At 43.9% G+C, this 21,713-nt stretch overlaps 1 protein-coding gene across 1 annotated transcript; it reads right to left on the reverse strand.

The window, feature by feature from the left end:
* Positions 1-2,523: 2,523 nt before the first annotated feature.
* Atp6v1g1 (ATPase, H+ transporting, lysosomal 13kDa, V1 subunit G1) lies at positions 2,524-10,882 on the reverse strand. The gene is made up of 3 exons (XM_005382627.2): positions 10,709-10,882; positions 5,606-5,706; positions 2,524-2,813 (listed from the first exon to the last, which is right to left on the reverse strand). Exons 1-3 carry the CDS (start codon positions 10,788-10,790, stop codon positions 2,640-2,642), a joined length of 357 nt encoding a protein of 118 aa, XP_005382684.1. The 5' UTR covers positions 10,791-10,882; the 3' UTR covers positions 2,524-2,639.
* Between the last annotated feature and the right edge of the window lie 10,831 nt (positions 10,883-21,713).

Consider the following 21,713-nt stretch of genomic DNA (forward strand, 5'->3'; position numbering starts at 1 on the left):
TCAGATCTTACCTTGTCCTCACAAGTGACTTTGACCACACTCCTAAAATATTCCCACTGGCTTCAGTGAGCTGCTTGGCTCAGATAAGCAGTCACACATACACAGCCCTATTAATCCACAGTAAGGGTATTGGGATCAACAGGGTTAAAAATAATTATACTAACTGGGTATGATGCCAAATGACTGTAATCCTAGCTACTCAGGAAGCTGAGGCAGGAGCATCGTAAGATGAAGGCCAGCCTGGGACACTTCAATGAATACCTGTCTCAAAATGAAAAAAATAAAAAATAAAAGGTTGAGATGTGCTTCATGGCAGAGCATCTGGCTGGCATTACAAGGCCGTGAGTTCCACTCTCAGTACAATTTAAAAATGGAAGGTGGCTCTAAACCAATGAAGATGTTGCTTCGTGTTCCTCTAGTTTGGGCAACTTGTATAGGCAGTATGTAAAGGTTAGGTACTACTGGGGCTGGGGATTTAGCTCAGTGGCACAGTGCCTGCCTGGCATGTGCGAGGTCGTGAGTTTGATTCCTGGTACCGGAAAAAAAAACAAAAAAATTTTTTAAAAAAGGTTAGGTACTACTAACATTTACCAATATTAAAAGTAAATCCTGAACAAAACTGAGTAGTCTGGGATAGGAAAGGATGGACACATTTACTGGGCATCCAGGCCAAAATATCAAAACAAGCAGCCAGGTAAGATGGCACACAGCTGTAATACCAGCACTGTGGGAGGCTGAGGCAGAAGGATCAAAAGTTTGAGCTCAGCCTGGGCAATTTATCAACTTAATGAGACTCTGTCTCAAAATAAAAAATAAGGGCTGGGATGTAACTCAGTGCCACAGCTCTGGGTTCAATGTCCAATTCAGCAGGGGAAAAACCAAATAACCAACCCAGGAGATGGGCTGGAAATACAAATTTGGACTTTCAATACAGATAGTAGGGGCTAGGGATTTAGCTCAGTGGCATGAGCGCCTGCCTGGCAAGCACAAGGTTCTGAGTTCGATCCCTGGTACTGGGAAGAAAAAAAAAAAAACAACTTTGCTAACAATAGATAATACTCAAAGCTATGAAATGAAGGTGGTCTTACCAAGGAATGTAAAGAAGTCCAAGAAGAAAACTTGGAGAAAGGCAGAGGAGCAAAGAGAAGGAGACTGAAAGAAAAAGCACAACCATGCATAAAGAAAGTAGATGGTCCAAGGAGGGAGTGGTCAGCACTGTCAAATAGCACTGGGTCTCTCAACCTGCACAGCACTGCTGACTGGGCAAGCTGTTCCAGCGGAACAGCAAGCCTGCAGTTTAACAGTACAAAGCGGACGTGAAATAATAACAGAGATAGGAGGGGCCCAAGAGCAGACCATCCTGAGACAAAATAGGGTTTTTTTAAAAAAAATCATGTACTTGTTTCATACTGTTTCACAACAAGGTAGGAAAACCCCTAATGTTCTTTTCAACAGTTTTTACCTACCAGCAATGAATTCTGCAACCAAAGAAAGACTGTCAGCCTACGGAGGCCCACAGGGCACTGACACCTAAGAGAGAAGTATAAAGATAGTACAGGTAGTTGGCCCCCATTCGACCTCCAGGAAGGAAGAATGCTCAGCAGCTTGCCCAAGGCTCCCCGCCACAAGGTGCTCTAGGGAAAAGGCCAAGTAGACGACTCCCTGGTTGCTTGCTGTTTTCAAAAACAGTTCAAGTGAAATCACAAACCATTTCCTTCCTCCTGAAATGTATACCTTGAACATTTTCTGATTATGTATGCAAACGTGACACATGTAATTTCCTATGTGAAATTCTGTAGAGCATTTGTCAAAGTATACTTTGCATTATCAAAAAGAATGAACCAGAAGGGTGAAAATGGATGACATAGTCTTTACTTTTACTTGTAAATGATTATCAGTACACCAAATAACAAGTAACAAGTTCTTGAGTCCTATCATCTAGTAAATATTTTTGTTTTATTTTGAGACAGGGTCTCACTGTGTAGTCCAGGCAGGCTTGGTTCTTATATGTAGCTCAGGCTGACCTCTAACTACAGAGCCTCCTGCCTCAGTCTCCAGAGTATTGGGATTACAGGCGTGTACCACCACACCTGGCTCATCAAGTAATTCTGGTTAAAATAAACTAAGCGCAGCCCAAGCTAGTATATTCATACTCACTGCTTCAATTCTGCCTCGGAATATACCACTTTAAGGCTGGCTGCTGCTTCACACAAGTTACAAATAACTATTTACTACTTTTTCATAGATAAAGCCCCTGACCTTCAAGAAAGTACAAGGGAAAAAAGTTACTTAATCCCTTCCTTTCTTTAAAGAACTGTTTGTTTCTTTTTTCCTACTAAATCTAAGAAAGAAAAAGTCAATACTGATATACATGTTGCTTGAACTAAAAGGTATAGGAAAACAGACAACACAGACTTACTACATTTCTAAGAAATATGAGGTAAAAAGATGAAATCTTTGGAGAAAGTACGTTTGTCCAAAGAAGCCAGATATGCTACTCTCCAAAAAGTGAAGGAACTATTATACAATTTAAGAAATAATTTAATGCATTTCATAAGAATAGAAACCAACTTTGCTAAAGCTTCATATTCCACAAGAGCATCTACAATGCCAATCCACACAACAGGTGCTTCTTTCTTCTATCCATTTATGCGGTAGTTTTCATGGATTTCTGGCCGGATGTCGCAGACAAAGGCCAAGAGGTTATCCAGGACCTCTTCCCTGTTCTGCCGGAAGTAGGTCTGCAGAATGGCCATCTTCTCCTGGGTCTCCTTCTCCACTTCACTGCTGCAGCTGCCACGGGATCCTAAGGCCTGCAGCAGAGAAGCAAAGACACAGGGAGTATCAGAAAGATGCTCCCACTGGCCAGGAACATTCAGCAAGTAATTTGCTGACTTTGGAGGCCCCTCAAGTTCATCAGTGAGAACCAATCAGAAGCAGGCAATGTCACCTTGTGGCCAAAGTTCATGTGGGCAGAGAAGCATTTCCAGAGTTAACGGGGCCAAATGGATTCAGAGGTAAAGTACACAGCAGTCCACCTGCTAGAAAATTATCCCAGAGACATACACCACTCCAGAATCAAATGGTTAGCTTTAACTGAAGGCTGGAATCAATCCAACAATCCAACAGCTACAGAAACAGTGGCACACACCTATACCCCACATACCTTTATGAGGCAAGAGGATGGCTTGAGCCCAGGGATCCAAAAACATAAAATATTCAAAAACTGAGGAATGGTTACACAAATTACAGAATCTCTTATACATAAGGATACCCTGAGCAAGGGACAGGAGAACACACCTACAGTCCCAGCACTCTGGGACACTGGGGCAGGAGGGTCACAAATTTGCCCAGCTAGCTTGGGTAACTTATCCATTTAGCAAGACCCTCCCTCAAAAAAACTAAGAAAGGACTAGGGACTGAGCTCAGTGCAAGATCCTGGGTTCAATTCCCAACACCTTAAAAAACAAAACAAAACAAACTGCTCAGCAATATAAAAGAAACCATAAAATATGCAGTTTAAGTGGGGGAAAGTAAGATGCACAACAGTAACAGTGTGGTTAGCATTTATATATTTTGGTGTGATTTTAAAAGTGAGAAGGTACTGTATATAGTGTTTAAAAAAAAATCAAACACTTCTATTCCAGGACTCTGGATAGCTGAGGCAGGAGGACTGCAAATTCAAACCCAACCAGGGCAATTTACTGACTTGGTAAGATCCTGTCTCAAAACAGGAAGTTTTAAAAATGGCTGAGGATGTAGCTCAGTAGGAAGGTCCACAGCTCAATCCCTTCTAGTGTTCCAAAAAGAAAAAATAAAACCAAGAAGGATACAGTTTAATAGGAATACACAAGGAGTTTCATCATTAATGGTTAATATTTTAGTTCTTATAAATAGAAAATACCAGGGGCTGGGGATTTAGCTCAGTGGCATAGCATCTGCCTGGCAAGCGTGAGGTCATGAGTTCGATTCCCGGTACCAGAAAAAAACTAAAGAAAAACCAAAAAAAAAAAAAGAAAAGAAAACACCTGTTGCTTCAAATATATCAGAATACACAGGAACTAACAGGGACCAGCTCTGAGGAGAACTGCAAGCCTAGATGAGAGGGAAACTATCCACTACGGCCCAACCTGAGTGTGCCTCGTTTCATCCATATGAACACACGTTCACACAAGCTAACAACATCCTTCGTATTTGGAAACATGATAGTCTTCAAAGCAATCTTGCGCGTTACCTGATCCTCAGAAGAGCTATGAGGTTGTCACTCCACATTCTAGAGATGAGAAACCAGATGGGCTCCAAGAGCAACGTGAATGTGCCAAGACTCAAACCTGAGTCTTGAGTTCAAAGGTGAGAGGGCTCTTCACACTGTATTTTCACAGTTCATAACAAACATAGGAGTAGCCTGGGCATTTCATAAGAGCTCAATTGCTACCTCAAATTTTTAAGTCTACAACCCCCAGGAAGGGAAGGAAAAAGCCTTACTGCTTCTGTTCTAGGAATATAAACTATACACCAAGCCCCAGGAAGCAGTCTCAGAACTGAAGATGTTACCAAGGAACAGTCCTAGAAAACAAAATCTCGGCGCGTGTGCTTTGCAGTGCAACACTGACACTACCTCTACTGGCAGCTGCAGCACACAGAAAATGGCTGCCTTGACCCAAGGGTATCAGTGTGCAGGTTGACAACTTAACAGTCCCTACTGGCCTGGCAGAGAAACATTCTAAGTTTTAAAGGCTCTGTGATCCTGCAGTGCACAGATGATCAAAACTTTTGCTACTTGATGCTAGGAGGGAAGCACGTGCCAGCAATCACTGGAGCAGGGCTGGGGACCAAGGTGTGTGCCTAAAACTACAGCAAGACATAAAACCAAATGCAGAGCTGTGAGACAGAAGAGTCCTGAGAGCATTATTTAAGCTTCTGATCAAGACAAACTTTTGTCTTCACTTGGGTTTCTAATTATATGAGCCAATAAATTATAACCCAGCTTGAACAGGGTTTCCCTTCCCTAGGAAGCCCTCCTCCTTTCCTGTCCTGCACCCTCTGCATGCCCGAGCTCTGCTCTATACCACTGCTGTGAGCACTGTAGCACCTACACTGGTGATGAATGCTGCTCTGCACACTTTACTGAAGCGGGGCTCTGTCTTACTTCAGCTGTTAGCCACCACAGCACTTCTTGGTGGATGGGCATGACCTGCATTTTATTACTGAGTCTCCCAAACTGGCAGTTAAGCTCCACGAAGGCAAGGACCATGTCTCTTCCTGTGAGGACAGCACCACGCATACACAGTACCCAGGTACATGTTAACTGTGTAGGAGACTAGGATTGAACGTTAGTAAAAAAACAAGTACATAAAACTGACCATCTTGAGAGACTCAGCCCCAGCCTCCAACAAAGCATGTAACAACCAGCAACTACGGGATAGCGTGGCTCTGTGGTAAAGCACTTGCTAGCATGCAAGGCCTGGTCCCCAGCACCACAAAAAAATAAAATAACCCAACTTTCAAAACTGCCAGAGTAAGAATCGCAAAACCATGCTGGATTATTTTTGGGGGGGGCGGGCAGTGCTCAGAAAACTGAGTCAATAAAACAAACAGGGCCTACCGCAGCTTCCTTGGCCTTGAACTCTTTCTCCCTCTGCAGGCGGTACTGCTCAATCTCAGCCTGAGCTTCTTCTTTGGCCTGCTTCAGTCTCCGGTTCTTTCCTGTTTTCAAAAAAGAGAGCTATCATGAGGAAGTGGTTAAAGGACATGCAGAAAAGCCAGCAGACACCAAAGACGGTGAATTTTAACAATAAAGAAAAACATTTAAGATGAAGTCCTAGGACAGATACATAACAAAAAGGGAATTCAGAACTAAGGGTAGAGGTTTTGCCTCCTACAGAGTGATAAAAGGAATGCCTTCCAAGGCGGGATGTGTACCTCAGTGGTACAGTACTTACTTAGCAAGAGTAAGCCCAAAGTTTAATCTGCGGTATGATGGAGAAAAAAAAGTCACAGTTTTTGTACCTACAGCCCATAAAAATGATGAAAAAATTATGCAATGTGTCAGAGTACTCACTCATCCTCAACCATTAAGAGGCAACATAAACAGGCATGGTGGTACACGCCCACAACCATAGTGCTCATGAGGGAAAGGCAAGGCAAGAGGGTCGTAAGTTCCACGCCAGCTCACCAACCTAGCAAGGCTGTTCCAAAATTTAAAAAGAACCAACATGACATGGGTAACAGGCATCTAGGGTACGCTTCCTCTTCTCAAGAAGTAAACACACCTAAGTATGCTGCTGCTGCTGACTGGAGCTCTGCTTAGGAGATTAGCAAGGACGGTGAGGTGCTCCCAGGGGACATATGCCTAAAATGTAACTAATGAAACAGATGATGTAATACTGGAAACTAAAAACCATGCTTATGACAAGAAGTAAATAAAGCGGTGAGTGGGAGGAATACTAAACAGGCAGCTGAGAGGTGAGGAGGTCCAGGTCTGGTTTCCAGCAAAGAGCAAAAGCACAGCTTAATACACAGCTGGAAAAGATCTCTTGGTTCTGGGAGAGCCTGCATAAAAACTGACCACAAGTCCAACCAACACAGACTCCCTGCTTTGAATCTCTGCTCACCAAGCTCCTTAGAGACCCAAAGAAAATAGAAAGAGGGAGTCCTGTGGCTGCGGATGTAGCACAGTGGAAGAGCATCTGCCTGGCACACACAGGCCTGGGTTCCATCTCCTATAGTAGCGCGTGCACCCACACACACTGGCGCCCGCACAAGGCCAAGCGGGTGGGGGGGGGGGTACATGATTAACCTAACTATTCATTTAATTCACGGCAAAAGACATTTTGTACATAAAACTAAACTTTGTTGTACATTTTTTTGGGGGGGTCTTTTTTCTGGTACCGGGAATCAAACTCACGACCTCGCACTTGCCAGTCAGGCGCTGTGCTGCTGCGCTAAATCCCCAGCCCCTGTTGTACATTTTTAAGTATCAGCTATTCAGCTACTCGACCAAGGTGGACGAACGAAATTGAATTTAAAATGGGCAAGATGGTACATGCCTGTAATCTCAGCTCTTGGGAGGATTGGAAGTTTGAGGCCAGCCTGGACAACTTTAAAAAATGGGCTAAAGGTGTAATTCAGTCGTAAAGCACAAAGTGCTGGGTTAAATTCCCCGTAGTGGGGCAAAAAGGAAAAAGGAATTGAATTTACTCTTCCACTGCAGGATTAAGAAAAGATTTTTGAACCTGCAATGACATCAACATTCCATGTGGCCAGTCTGAAACAATGCTCAGATCTCTCTCCCTAAACACCCCAAGGTCTACTTGTACAAGTTTATTTAGATACTACTATTGTGAACCTAAAGGTCTTGGCTTTAGTCCACCTGCACCCCAACCCTGCACATGTTATACTGTCCCATCAGCTTTTTGCCAATATTTCAATGCCAAAAATATTTTCCAAATCAGCAATCTATAAACAATATTCAGACCAAACCCTCTGCAACAGCCCCACATAATTTCGAATCACAGCACTCCTAACTCTCACAGCTCCCTGAATTACTTAAGAACAGCACTGCTGCCTTTCAGCGAACACCTTCAAAGTTTTTTCATAGGGTTTTCTGAAAACCAAAAAATACTTGAACAGAAGATCACACACAGAGACAGGTTTCCATGCAATGCTTGAGACTGAACCCTCAATCTTGCACATGCTACGTAAGCAGGCACTATACCACCGAGCTCAGCCTTTGCATTTCTAACCTTGTTTTTCTTGATCTTTACAAATGGGAGCTCACGTTTTGTTTCATGCCAATAAAATAAACCGTAATACTTTTTAGCAGTACTGGGGATTGAACTCAGGGCCTCAGCACTGAGCTATACTGCCAGCCCCTTTTGACTTTATTTTTTCTCTCATTTTGACACAGGGTTTTGCTAAGTCATTAAATTTTCCAGGCTGGGCTTGGCCTCAAAGTTGCACTCCTCCTGCCTCAGCCTCTGAAAGTGCCAGGATTATACAGGCATGTACCACACTACCCAGCTTCTTTTTTAAAGGTGCAAGGCATTGGTTTCATGAGAAATTGGGATTTGACCATTTTATCACACCATGCACTGCCTCCTCTCCATTTTTACTGGGCAAATCAAGCATAATTACAAGTTTTTTCAAATTGTGGCTCTTTTGAATACTTCTCTTCCCAGGGCCGGGGATATAGCTCAGCGGCACAAGCGCCTGCCTGGCCAGAGTAAGGTCCTGAGTTCGATTCCCAGTACCAAAGAACAAAAAGCCATTTGAATACTTTACTGAAAACCCTGAAATGTGCATTAGCCCTAAGCTAATAATCCCTTTAAAACAAACTCATTCAGCAAACAAGTAACAGCTACCTGAGATATATGAGACCCTGCATCAGGCTTGACAAGGCAGAGGAAGGTGGGAACATGACTTTCAAGGAATTCAGATTGCTCTCACTCTAGCGCAAGTACCTGTTGCTGCACCTCCCCCAAACAGTCCCATGTCCTTCCCAACAGCTTGCCACTGATGAGTCACCGCTGGACAAATTCTAGGAAGTCACTCGGGAATTACTGTATCAAGAGTATGACTGGAAATATTCCACAAAGAATACAGGACCTTCGAGTCACCAGAGCAAAAGAAAAGGTTTCTTGACATCCTCTGCACCCAGGAAAAATGCTTTTGCTAGGAAATAAGAGTATTACGACCTTTCTCAGGGCCATGTTTGAAATCTACTTGGAGGTACATGAGTTTTATTAAAAAAAAAAAAAAAGCCAAGAGTTACTAAGGTTAGTATTTCCTGGTATTTTACCCTGGCATAGGAAAAGAGGCTTCTAAACCACAACTATGCTGACTCCCAGGCTCTGGTCAAATCAAGTCTTTCAGCTTCATTTTCCCACTTGTAAAATAGAGTAAAAACATCTTTTTCATTAGAAGGAAAACTGGATACATGAATTAGAAAGCTACCTCTTTGCAGGAGGCTAACCTTGTGACTAAGCCATACAGACAAGCAGGTTCCTGCACCATAATGACAGGAATAAACACTAAGGAGGGATACTTAACCTAGTCTGAGGTCAGGATGATGAATGAGGAAAGCCTTCTTGGAAGAACTACTGCCTAATGTAGGGGTCTCAAAAACTCTGGGTTAGAGAACCTAAAGGAGGTCTGTAAGAAAAAATCCTTCCAATGCAAAGAAATGGAATGAAAAGGTTTGCAGTGTAAAAGAAATGAAGTTGCCTTTGAGAAATCACAATTTAGTATGGCTGGAGAGTACTTAAATGAGATCCGGCAGAATGCAAAAGCCTAAACTGAGTGTAGCTGCACTTGCCTGTAACCCCGTAGCACTCTGGTAGGCTGTGGCAGGACGATCTCAAATTTCAACCCACTCTGTGCAGTTTACCAAACCCTGCTTCAAAAATAAAAAGAGCTGGAGATGTAGCTCCATGCAAAGACCCTGGGTTCAATATCCAGTACAACAACAACAACAAAATACAAAATCATGATGCAATAAACCTTTCTCCCACTCAATGAGATCAAGAGCTATGGTGCCCACCTGTAATCCTAGCTTTTAGGGAGGCTGAGGAAGGAGGATTATAAATTTAAGTTCCGCCTGGGAAACAGCAAGACACTGTCTAAAAATTTAAAAATAGTAATAAAAATAAAATTTTAAAAGGGGATGCAGCAAAGAGGTAAGAGTGCTCCTACGTTTGATCTCCTACTATCTTTCCCCCTAAAAGAATGTGACGTTTTATTCTGCTGGCACTCAACACGATGTTGTAAAGATGGTGAAACATGATGTGTGCATTTTATACGGATTACTGACTACAGTGAGAAGAGTAGATTGCAGAAGAGAGTAAGACCGGTTTCCTTCCACTCTTCAGTCTAGGTTAGACCCGGCCATTCTATTCTTTAGCAATCTTGTATTTCTCAACTCCAGCCTTCCCACTCACATACAATTAGCCTATCCAATACCTACTTCCTTCACTGGGACGTGGGATACCACAATGGTGATGCACCTGGCACTGCGCTGGCACTTGTCTCCCGCATTTAAAAATACATACGCGAAAGGAATTAACGAGTCAAGTTGCTACAGGAGCTTCAGAAAAGTTGCCCCGCAGTATGATGCTGGCGGAAAAGGCGGGAACAAAACGAAGAGACTTGTACAAGCATTGTCGACTTATTGTTACAGAACGAACGAGAAAGTACAGAGACCCCTGATCTCGAGTCTGATCCTCTGGACGACGGCCCCCTCACTGGGCGGGAGCGTCCCAGGGGCCAAGTGGGAGGAGAGAAAAGACAAAGAGTTTCTTTTTTTTCTTTTTGAGACAGGGTCTCGCTATGCAGTTCAAGCTGGCCTTGAGCTCACTTTGTAGCCCAGGCTGGCCTCGAACTTACAACGATCCTCCTGCCTCAGCCTCCGGAGTGCTGGGAGTACAGGCGTGCGCCACCACGCCCGGCAAGAGTTTCTTTTGAATGGCCCATTTCACACGGCTCCCGGACCCAAGATGAACGCTCTACACCCGACTTACTATCCCACAGCGCGGCTCCCAGGAGCCCCCCAAGCCCTGCAGGGCCTCCACTGCAGAGCGCCCCTCACACGCCAGCCGCCGCCTCCGCCACCCCCTACCCCCGCGACTTTCCCGGGTCTCTCCGCCCACCACCTCCGCGGCCCAGCCGCCTTCCTCAGCCTCCCGCCACGCCTGGCCGCCCCGAAACTCACGCTTGCGGGCCTCGGACACCTTCTCCGCGGCCCGCTTCTCGGCCTGCAGCAGCTGCTGGATTCCTTGCGACTGGCTAGCCATGGCTGCTGCGGCTCACAGGGCCAAGCGAGCGGCCTGAAACCGAGAGACCGCACCGCGGATCAGCTGACCCGCCACACACATCTGCGCCTGCGCGGAGCGCCGACGCCCTGCCCCCGTCACGTGACCCGCGCAGTGTCGTCAGCTGACCGTTTAGGAGTCCAATAACTCCGGCGGGAGGGAGCCGGGCAGAGAGTGGCAGCGCTGAAACGCCCATTGCGCCTGCGCAGGATCTGGACGTGGCCTCTTTGCCTCTCCGCTGCCATAGTGACTTACAAGGGCTGTCTCTTTGCTGACTTGAGCCCTGTAGCATTCCTTCCACTTCGTTCTTGCCCTAGTCCTTCACTTTATAGTATGCCTATATTAGTGTTCAGAGATAAGGAGCCAAATCATACCACTTTCCCCTATTCACCATATTCTACTCCCTGGGGCTTTCCCTGTCACTCAAAAATCTGCTGAGCAGATTACGAAAATCTTTACCAGTGCTAAGGATGGAGTCCTAGGTTAGAAATAGGATACTGAGCTGGGCACAGAGGCACATACCTGGAATCCCAGCATTTAGGGAGGCTAATGCAGGAGGATCACAAATCCTAGTCCTGCCTGAGCAATTTAGCAAGCTACTATCTCCGAATTAATAAATAATAATAATAAAACAGCAGGGATGTCGTTCAGTGACGGAGGACCCCTTATTTGATGCCAGCATGGGCAGTGAGGTAGGAAGGGAAGTAGGGGCTCTGGGCTGGGGTGTGCCTCAGTTGTAGAGCGTTTGCTTACCATGTGTGAGACGCTGGGTTCAGTGCTTAATACCACCACCACCAAAGAAAGAAAAGAGAGAGAGAAAGAAATAGATTTGGGGTTAAGTTTGCTGCTAATCTGTGGTTTTTGGACAGGTTACTCTCTTTCTGAACAGAGTTCAGGATAGGTCGCATTGTTTTCCATCAATGTTTGATGAATGCCTGGTATGGTCCTAAATGACCTTTGATATTGAGGCTATAGCAGAAACCAAGACAAAGTTCTTGGACAAAAGACATTAATCAGCACAAATAGACAGTTACAGACGATAGTAAGGGAAGGAAGGAAGCATGCAGGATGCTTTAAGAACTCCCTTAATAAGGGGAGGAGGATGTAGAAGGAAGTGGCCTTTAAAATGCTATCTGAAACCCGGACGGGGTGTCACAGGCCTGTAATCCCAGCGCTCCGGGAGGCTGAGGCAGGAGGATCATTGCGAGTTTGAGGCCAGCCTGGGCTACAAAGTGAGTTCAAAAACCAGCCTGAACTTCATAATGAGACCCTGTCTCAAAAAAGACAAAATTTAAATAAAATAAAATGCTATCTGAGGACAGAGGAGGCCACCCTGAACTACACAGAGAGACCCTGTTGAAAAACAAACAAAAAAGATGAAAGAAGCCAAACAGTGAAATAACTTCATCTATAATGAGTAGACAAAATGTAACATATCTATGCAATAGAAAATACTGAGTCATTAAATAGAATAAAACGTTGGGCTCAGTGGCTCGTACTTGTGATACCAGCTCCTTGAGAGGCTGAGATAGGAAGATTCCAAGTTCAACCCAGCCTGGGCAATCTACTGAGACTTTGTCTCAAAATTTAAAAACTGTTTGAAAGTGCTGCAGCTGTCGCTCACTGGTAGAGCACTTTTGTGTTCAATGCCTGGTACCAGGTAAGGTCAAGGAAAGGATAAAGTACTTACACGTGGATGAGCCTTGGTAATACTATACTAAGTAAATGAAGCCAGCCATGGAAAGCCAAATCCATACAGTTCTGTGTATCTGAAAGGCCAAGTTGGCACAGTGGTGTATACCAGTTGCTCCAGAGGTTAAGGTGGGAGGATCACTTAAGCTCACAAATTGGAGACCAGTCAGGGCAACACAGCAAGATCCTGTCTCAAAATGTAAATAAATAAAACACATATATAGATACATCAAATATCCAGAATAGGCACCTCTGTGGAGACAGAAAATAGATTTGTGATTAACCAAGGTTCGGGCAGGCAGAAAATGAGAGAATGAGCTCCCTGGTAGGAATTTCTTTTTAGGGTGATAGCAATGTTCCAGAATTAGATAATTGTGATGGTGAGATCTCCTTATGAATATACAGAAAACACTCAGTTGTACACTTTTAAAGAATGAATAGTACGATATACAAATTTTTGTTTTTGTTTTTGTTTTTGTTTTTTGGTTTTTTTTTTTTTTTTTTTTTTTTTTTTTTCCTGGTACTGGGAATCAACTCACGCCTCATGCTTGTCAGGCAGGCTCTGTGCCGCTGAGCTAAATCCCCAGCCCCACTGGTCTGCTTGTTTTCTTTTTTTGGGGGGGATATATGAATTATATTCCAATAAATTTTTCATTTAAAAAGAGAGGATGAAGTTGGCTGTGACACCCTTGCACAGTTTCTAGTGTGTGATAAGCACCAGCACATGGGAGCCGTTGTTTTTATCTGGCAGAGGGAAAACTGTTAGATTTACAAATCTGGCCCTACATTTAACAAAAGCCTTCACATCAGGGTTCCTCTAACAGCCTAGTTCCTCAGAGCATCTAAATATCTACAAATTCCAGAATTCTTTTCCTGGAAGCATTCCAAATTTTGTGCAGAGAGAAACACTAGACAATCTCTCCTCTGAAATGCTAGACCGGTTTGGATCCCCTGATGATCAGAGTGGGTGTTTGCTATCAGAACTTGGGTGCCCTGAGGAGGCATGCCACAATAACTAGGAAATGAGGGGGAAGCGATTGTCCTCTAGGGAGTGCCATGAAGCCTTGAGCCAGCAGGCCAGATTCACAAAGGCCTTTGTGTGTTTATGTCTTAGTCACTTTGTCCACACTGGGACACAGTGCACAACAGCACCCACCTGCAATGTAAAGGAAGAGAGATTTGTTTGGGCTTAGTCCAAGATCACTGGGCTCCAGGGCGGGATGGAAGGGCAGAGGGGCACAGCGGAGCAAAGCTGCTCACATCATGGCAGCCAGGAAGCAGAAGGAAGGGAGGAACCAGGAAGAAAGATACACCCTTCCAGGTCACACCACCAGTGTGGTAAATAAGGTGAATGAAGGCACACTCTAGTGCTTTGACAACCTCCCCTTCCACTGGACGGCACTGGACAGCAGCATTCACTGTATTGTTGATCATATCTCATGTATTGTGGAGACACTCATGAAAGATGACTTCCTGAACTGCCTTTTCCCACCAGACCCCACCTCCTAAAAACAAGCCAGCTACAGTTCTCCTCACTGTAATCGGATCGCCTTCCAAACACAGGAGGCTTTGGTGACCATTTTAGATGTAAAACGAACTCAATGCCTCAGCCTCCTTAGATTACAGGAATGCACCAGCCTACCCTGCAAAATTTACAAAGTCATTTCAAGGGAGCAGAGTGGATTCCAGGCCTGGTCCCCCTTGTGGCCCAGGAATGCATTTGCATAGCTAAGAAAAGAATGTGCTGCTAACATGATGGCTCATTAGACCAGCATTCAGGATGCTGAGGCAGGAGAATCACCACAAGTTCAAAGTCACCCTAGACTACGTAATAAGTTCAAGACCAGCCTGAACTGCATACTGAGACCCTGTCTCAAAAACCAAAAGCAAAATAATAAAAAGAAAGAAAAAAGTGTGTAGCCTTTCAGGTGAGTTGAGAAGCAAGCTGGGAACCCAGATGACAGAGACAAACTCAGCAATAATTTGAGGTTGAAAAATAGATGGCTCAGTTCACAGTCCCAGCCCTGTCTTTCACTTACTCAGTGACCTTGAATGATTAACACGTCTGAGCTCAGACTTTTTATATGTTAAAAATGTAGTTAAGAATAATAGAATGGGTTATTTGGAGGATTATATCAGTTAATACATGGAAGTACCTTAGAGGGCCGGGGACATAGCTCAGCGGCATAAGTGCTTGCCTGGCAAGCCTAAGGTCATGAGTTCGATTCCCAGTACCAAAAATAAAAAATAAAAAATAAAGAAGTATCTTAGAATGTGCTCTCAACTCTTAAGAATATATAAAGCGTGATCAAAATATATGGTGAATACTTACATTTTTAAAGATTTATTACAGTAGAAAACATATTGTCATTAACCTTCCTCAAAATGCTCTCCCTCACTCCAAACACACTTGCCGCTTTCTGAAGCAGCTCTGGAAGTCCTCTGTCACGAGTGTCTTCATAATAAATGATCAAAAATACAGCGAATGCTGCTGTCCAACGCCATCCACACCGCAGTGGGTCCTCGTTCACCTTATTCATCAGATCGGGCACTGTGTCTCTCAGGCTCTTTCCTGAACTCAAAAGGACCACGAAAGGTAGACATTTTGAATCAATTTAGAGCAATGAGGCAACCACCACAATAAAACCAGAGACTCACAAGCGAGCATTTCCAGAACCATTTCCCAAAGTGACGAGAATGACGGGATAAATGTGTTCAAAGTGAGGAGTGTTTTGAAGAATAATGGCAGTGTGTTTTGTACTGTAATAATTTATTTATTTACGTATTTATTTTAAAATACTTTTTTAATTTAAACATTTGTCACAGTTGTATTATAGGCGGCTAAGTTAGGTAGAAATAGTACAGCAGTCAGACAGGGGTAGGCCCTCGGAGAAGTCAGTGCAGAAGATGAGAACACATTACAACTGCAGGTGGAGGCACATTTATTAAAGGTCTCAAGAAAAAGATGGAACACCTTCCCTGAGGGATAAACAATGATGACTGATATCTTAAATAGGCTTCTGTCACCTGGGTGGGGGAACAAGACCTATTTGACCCTCCCCTTCCAGGAAAGGTCTTTGTTCTTTCCATACACACTGGCTAAGTGACTTGCTTCCCCACTGGATCAATTTACCTAAGCAACTATACTTGTAATCTTATTGGTTGTCCATAGTTTTGTCCCACGCTATACCAACCTCAGGATTTTGTACCCACCTGGCAATTTTGCTCTATAAAGCTTCCTTTGAAAAGTGGGCTCATTTATGGGCAACCCACTTCCTGAATCCCCTCCTGTCTCTCTTAGACTACCTCTCAATAAATATTTCTTCCTCTTAACCTCTGTTGTTCCTTAGAACTCATTCTTTGATTTGGGGGAAGCAAACTCGGTGAATCGGACATCTAGCAGGTTTGGAGTTACACTATTTCCTTTATATCATTTGAAGGTCCTACATCATTCCTGTAACAGTTTTAGATCACATATCATACAAGGGTGGTTGCCAGGAGCTGGAGGGAGCAGGGTATGAGAAGTTATTGTTTGATAAGTATGGAATTTCATTTTATGACAGATAAGTTCTGAGAATTCTGGAGATCAATTCCACAACAGTGTGAGTGAACCATGTTCTAAAATGGTGAGAGGGGCTGGGGATTTAGCTCACCAGCAAAGCACCTGCCTGGCAAGTGCAAGGTCATGAGTTTGATTCCTGGTACCGGAAGAAAAACAAAAACAAAAACAAACATAAAATGGTGAGAATGGTAACCTCTGTTATGTGTATTGTACCATAATTTAAAATAGAAAAAGAATTTTAAACAAAAAAAATCATTTTTTCTCTTTCCTTTTAAAATGTGCCAATTGGAAAATTTAATGTAATGTATGTGGCTTACATTGTATTTCTGTTGGTACTGCTGTAAAGGAGAAGAATCCTGATCTCCAAGGGTTTTGAGCAAAGGAACTTGCTCTACTAGCTGGCCAAGCTTGAGGAGTTTACGGAGGCATGGTTTGCGGTCAGGAGGGTGGAGAGTTTCTTAGGCAGAAAGGACACTTTGGGCAGAGGCCCTGAGGCAAAAGAGAACATGGAGGAATATTCCAGAAAGAGCAATGAGGTTGGAAGGTCCAGAGAGGGGATAAAAGTCTCTGAGATGAGAGCAGAAATGCTGTCAGGTCTTAGCTCAACTGGAGCCTAGAGATCTTGCTAAGGACTTTGATCTTTATTTTGAAAGTTTGGGAAGACAGAAGAAGATGCCAGGGATGCGTTTGGAAAGATTGTTCTCTCTGAGTCTGCAGTGGAGGGGCAAGAGGGGAAGGGGATTTGTTTTGTTTTCATAAGTGAGGTTTAATGGGTAATAAAATGTGGTTGAATTTTCATACTTATTTTTCAAGAGAAGAATACCTTTTTCTCCCCAAAACTTCCCTATCCTTTTGTGTTCCCGGAAGTGACGTCCTACAAGAACCATGATTTTAGGTGAGATTCTGGTCACCTATCCTCATCCCCATGTTTATGTGTGACAAGGCCATTAGAAGGCCTCCAACTTTAAAGATTAGATTGTTTCCCCTCTGAAACCAGGAAGACACTTAGATAAACACATCCTGCTCAGCTGACTGAGACTTCCTCTGTGCTTGTAGAATAATCGCAGCAAATGCCACCTGCCCTCGTCTACTCCACCCTATACATGTCTAACGCAAGCCACCTCACTACCACTCTCAGATCCTGCCATCTGGATGGCTCTCCCTATTACAACAGCTCCAATAAAGTCATCTCCTTAATTGTCCCCTGTGTTTTGTCTTTGACAAGATCTTTCAGATAAATGAATTCATAAAGTCAAACTTCTTGGTTTGGAAAATACGGTCTTGGCACTTGCATGCAATTCAGCAAATGTGGATTCAATCCAATGGAACACACCATTGGTTGAGCATATTCCGTGTACAAAGCACTTTGTTAGGCAATAAATTGTGGAATGAAAAAAAAACCTGCCAGGAGCAATATAATATTACCTTCCAAGCGAATTATCATCTGCACAACTTTTATTGAGCGCTTACAACACCCTTCTGAAAAACAAATTCCCAGATAGCTAGTGTTGTCTTTGTTATCTTAGTTTTCTCGTTTGTAAAATGAAAATAATAGTGCATATCCTAGAGAAAGGCAGGGAGGACTCAGTGAGGCAATCCTGAAATTGTTTGCCACTAGACAGGTACTTTTAAGGGCAATTACTTGTGTAGGATGGAGAGGCTGCCCCTTTAAATGACTGCTAATGTTCCTTGAAAGTTGTTTTTTGTTTTAGCAGAGATTCTCCAGGGAAACTTACAAAGAACCAGCCTAAATCACCAAGTTACTCTGATAGGTTCTTGCAGGTGAGCTACATTAAAATTTGCTCATTACAGTGCTAAATTTCAGGCCAGATGTGGTGGCACACTCCTGTAATCCCAGCACTCGGGAGACTGAGGCAGGAGAATCACTGTGAGTTTGAGGCCAGCCTGGGCTGCAAAGGTTATCTCAAGCTCAGCCTGCACTACATAGTGAATCCCTGTCTCAAAAAGATGAAAACAAACAATGTTAAATTTCCTATCTGGAGGTGTTCCCATTCATTTTTTAAATATGTGATGCATGGCCTTGAACTGAGCATGCTCAGAAATGTGATGTCTTTTCTATATTAATATGTGTATGTTTCCTCCTGACAGCCTCTTGCTTTCTTTCATTTTTTCTTGTTTTGGTCTCACTATGTAGTTCAGGCTGGCTCACTTTTGAACCTAGGCTGGTCTCGACCTCATAACGATCCACCCACCTCAGCCTCCCAAGTGCTGGGATTACAGACGTGCACCAACACACCCGGCTTCTTGCTTTCTTTCCTTTCGACACTACCATGAAATCTGAGGCAATTAGCTACAAACACAAAAGGTTTATTTAGCTCACAACTCTGGAGACTCCAGCCCAAGATCAGGAGGTCTCTGTCCTTTGAGTGTCTGGCATGGTCAGCACGTCATGGTGGGAGTGTGTAGTGTAACAGCACCAGCTAGGAAAGCAGAAGAGAGGAAGAGGAAGAGCCTTTCTGAGGGCATAATTCCACTGACCTAGGGACCTCATACAGGCCCCACTGCCTACAAGTCCCACCAGTTCCACCACACTGCACTTAACCTGGGGATAAGTCTTCTACCACATGAGCTTCAGTGGGACACTCACCCATAGCCGTAGATAGTCAGACAGGACTGTGTGTACCTGGGGACTGTGTTGTGGGGGGGACTGTGTTGTGAGGGGGCCAGTCTTAAGGGACTGAGCCCTTCACCTACAGGGTCTGCACTAACCCCAGGCAGTGAGTGTCATCACCAAATTGCAGGATACGTAGTTGGTTTCCAATGGGAAATTAGTGTGAGGGAAAACTCCACACATATTTGGTCAGAAGTAAGGAGTGTTGAGGTAGAGCAGAAGAAATAAAGCTAGGTAGAAAAGAGACAAAGAGAATCATAATTTTTAAATTGTATTTTTAAAGAAAATCTACAGCTTGGGATATAGCACAGCGGCACAAGCGCCTGCCTGGCAAGCACAAGGTCCTGAGTTTGATTCCCAATACCAAAAACATAAAAAAAGAAGACAAAGAAAAGCTACAGCTTCAAGACACAAAAATTACCCAAGGTTATAATGCCTTTTCCCTTCCAGGAAATACACTTCAAAAAAAAAAATTCCTACATGTCTTAAAGGTACAGTAAGCATATAAAAGGCCATGGCCCATATTTTTCACCTTGTAAATTGCTCTTCCTTTCACAGACCTCCATCATCTAGGAAGCAGCACTATTAAGTGGACAGAACATCTTGAATGTTCAAAGACATGCAAACAGCTTGCATGCTAACCTAGCCCACCAAATGGGTGGCCTGACAGGCTGCGGAAATATCCTAGACTGGTGGTTCCCAGCCTTTTTGGTGCCAAAGGTTGGTTTGGTGGAGAGAATTTTTCCATATATATTTATTTATATATTTCCAAATATATAAAGACAATATATTTCTTTGTCTCCTTTCTGCCTATCTTTATTCTTCTACTCTACCTCAACACTCTTTATTTCTGACCAAGGGGGTAGTTTGGGCAAGAGTGAAAGCAGGTTGTATAACCTAGATCCCTTGAGTGTGAAGTTGACAGTAGGGTTCAAGCTCCTATGAGAATCTAATGCCACCACTGATCTGACAGGAAGTGGAGTTCAGGCAGCATTGTGAGCAATGGGGTGCAGTTCCCTCACCAGCCTCTCACTGCCTGCTGTGTGGCCTGGTTCCTCCCAGGCCATGGACCAGTATCAGTTGGTAGCCTGGGGATTGGGGACTCTTTCCCTAGATCAATCATCTTGAAGACACCGCCAGTACCACATAAATCCCCATCCCAGACTACAGTGCATCTCACTCTACAAACACTTGCACTCTCCTCTGAGTGGAAACTTCTTTCCACTTAATAAGCCTCTTTGTGCTTCTCACTGGCACAGCTTGAAAATTCTTTTTCTGTGACAGAAGTCAGCAAACCTACAAGCTACCCTGTGGGTGGGGTGGTTGAGGTCTCCACCTCCTTCTGGGGAAGACTGCTCAGATCCCATCCAGTGATGGAGTAGAGACAAAGCATTTTCCTTTTACTTTAACAAGATCTGAGGTCATATTCAGTATTTGCCACTCCTCCAGCCCACTTAAGAAGTGGCTCCTTGCACACAGATTACTGTATTTTGGCTCATAGGACCCTATAACCCTCGTGCAGCAGAAGTTGTCATTATCCCACCCAATTCCCTGTAATATTTTAGTAGGTTCCAAGCCATTTCCAATGTCAGTATTCCAACCATCAGTCAGAAAGCTCTTTCTTCCCAGAACTGAGAAACATGGTTCTTCACAGAACAGGGCATCGCGAAAGTGACCAGAAATTAATATGAACAAAGAGTTACTCAACCAGGAACATAGGGAGCTGATGTATAAATACCTCTATTCCTTCCACATTGGAGTGAGGTAATTCTGAGGCAATGTTTGTGTTGGGTTTCCCTCAGGAAATTGCACTCCAGTTTCCCATGATGGCAGCTGGCTCAATATGGAAGTTCTTTCTTATCTGAGGACACACTCCACACCCTTAGTGGGTGCCTGAAACCTCAGATAGGACTGAGCCCTTTATGCTTTTTCTTATACATACCTGTGACTGTTTAGTCAGCTTTTCATCACTATGGAAAAAATACCTGAAAAAGGAAAGATTTATTTTGGCCCACAGTTCAGAGGCTATAGTGTATGCATAGCCAGCTGGCTTCACTTCTTTTAGGCCTATGGCCAGGCCAAAACATCATGGTGGAAGGGTGTGGCAGAGGAAAGCTCCTCACCTCATGGCAGCCAGGAAGTGGAGATGGAATGAGCCAGAGAAGGAAGCGAAGAAGCTGGAAGAAACCCACAAACCCACACTCCCCAGTGACTTGCTTTCTCCAGCCGGGCCCCACCTTCTAAGAGTCCACTCAGCTGTGAGGTAGGTCAGCACCCTCAGGATTCAGTCATCTCTCCAGGCTCCACCTCGGAGCACTGCTGCCTTGGGGATCAAGCCCTCAGGACATGAACCTTTGGAGGAATTTCATATTTAAACCATAATACTATGATAAAGTTTAGATCATAAACTAGGTATAGCAAGAGGTTAATAATGATCACTAATGATAAAATTAATCATAACTTGTGATAGAAGTTATGGGAAGGTGGTCTGTCTCTGCCTCCCTGTCTCTCTCAAGTGTCTTATTATACTGGACTTACTCTTCCTGTGATGATGTGAGATGACACAACGCCTAGATGACAGGATAAAATGAGGTGAATGACTTCAGCAGTATGACCTCAGGTTTGGATGCTACTGGCCTTCTGACTATTGGCCAGGAAGAGGACCATCTTCCTAATTTTGATGTAGGGCAATTTGAAATTTCATCACATTACTCAGAAAGGCATATAATTTAAAACATACGAGTTGTGCAGTTTTGGAATTTTCCATGTCATGTCCTCAGGCCTCAGTTGGCCATGGGAAAAGAAACTGAATGAGTGGGGACAACTCCAGTGCATATCACCCTCCTTGTGTCCCTTCTGCCCTCCCTATCAGTCTGCCTTCTCCTACCAGATAAAAAACTTATGCACAGAGGCTGGTATGATGGTGGACATCTATAATTCCAGCACTCTGGGAGGCTGAGGGAGAAAGACCCCAAGTTTGAGTGTAGTCCAGGCAACTTAGTAGTCTGGCAAGACCCTG

Source organism: Chinchilla lanigera, unplaced genomic scaffold (genome assembly GCF_000276665.1).
Source record: "Chinchilla lanigera isolate Chin_1 unplaced genomic scaffold, ChiLan1.0 scaffold00018, whole genome shotgun sequence".
Classification (NCBI taxonomy): domain Eukaryota; kingdom Metazoa; phylum Chordata; class Mammalia; order Rodentia; family Chinchillidae; genus Chinchilla; species Chinchilla lanigera.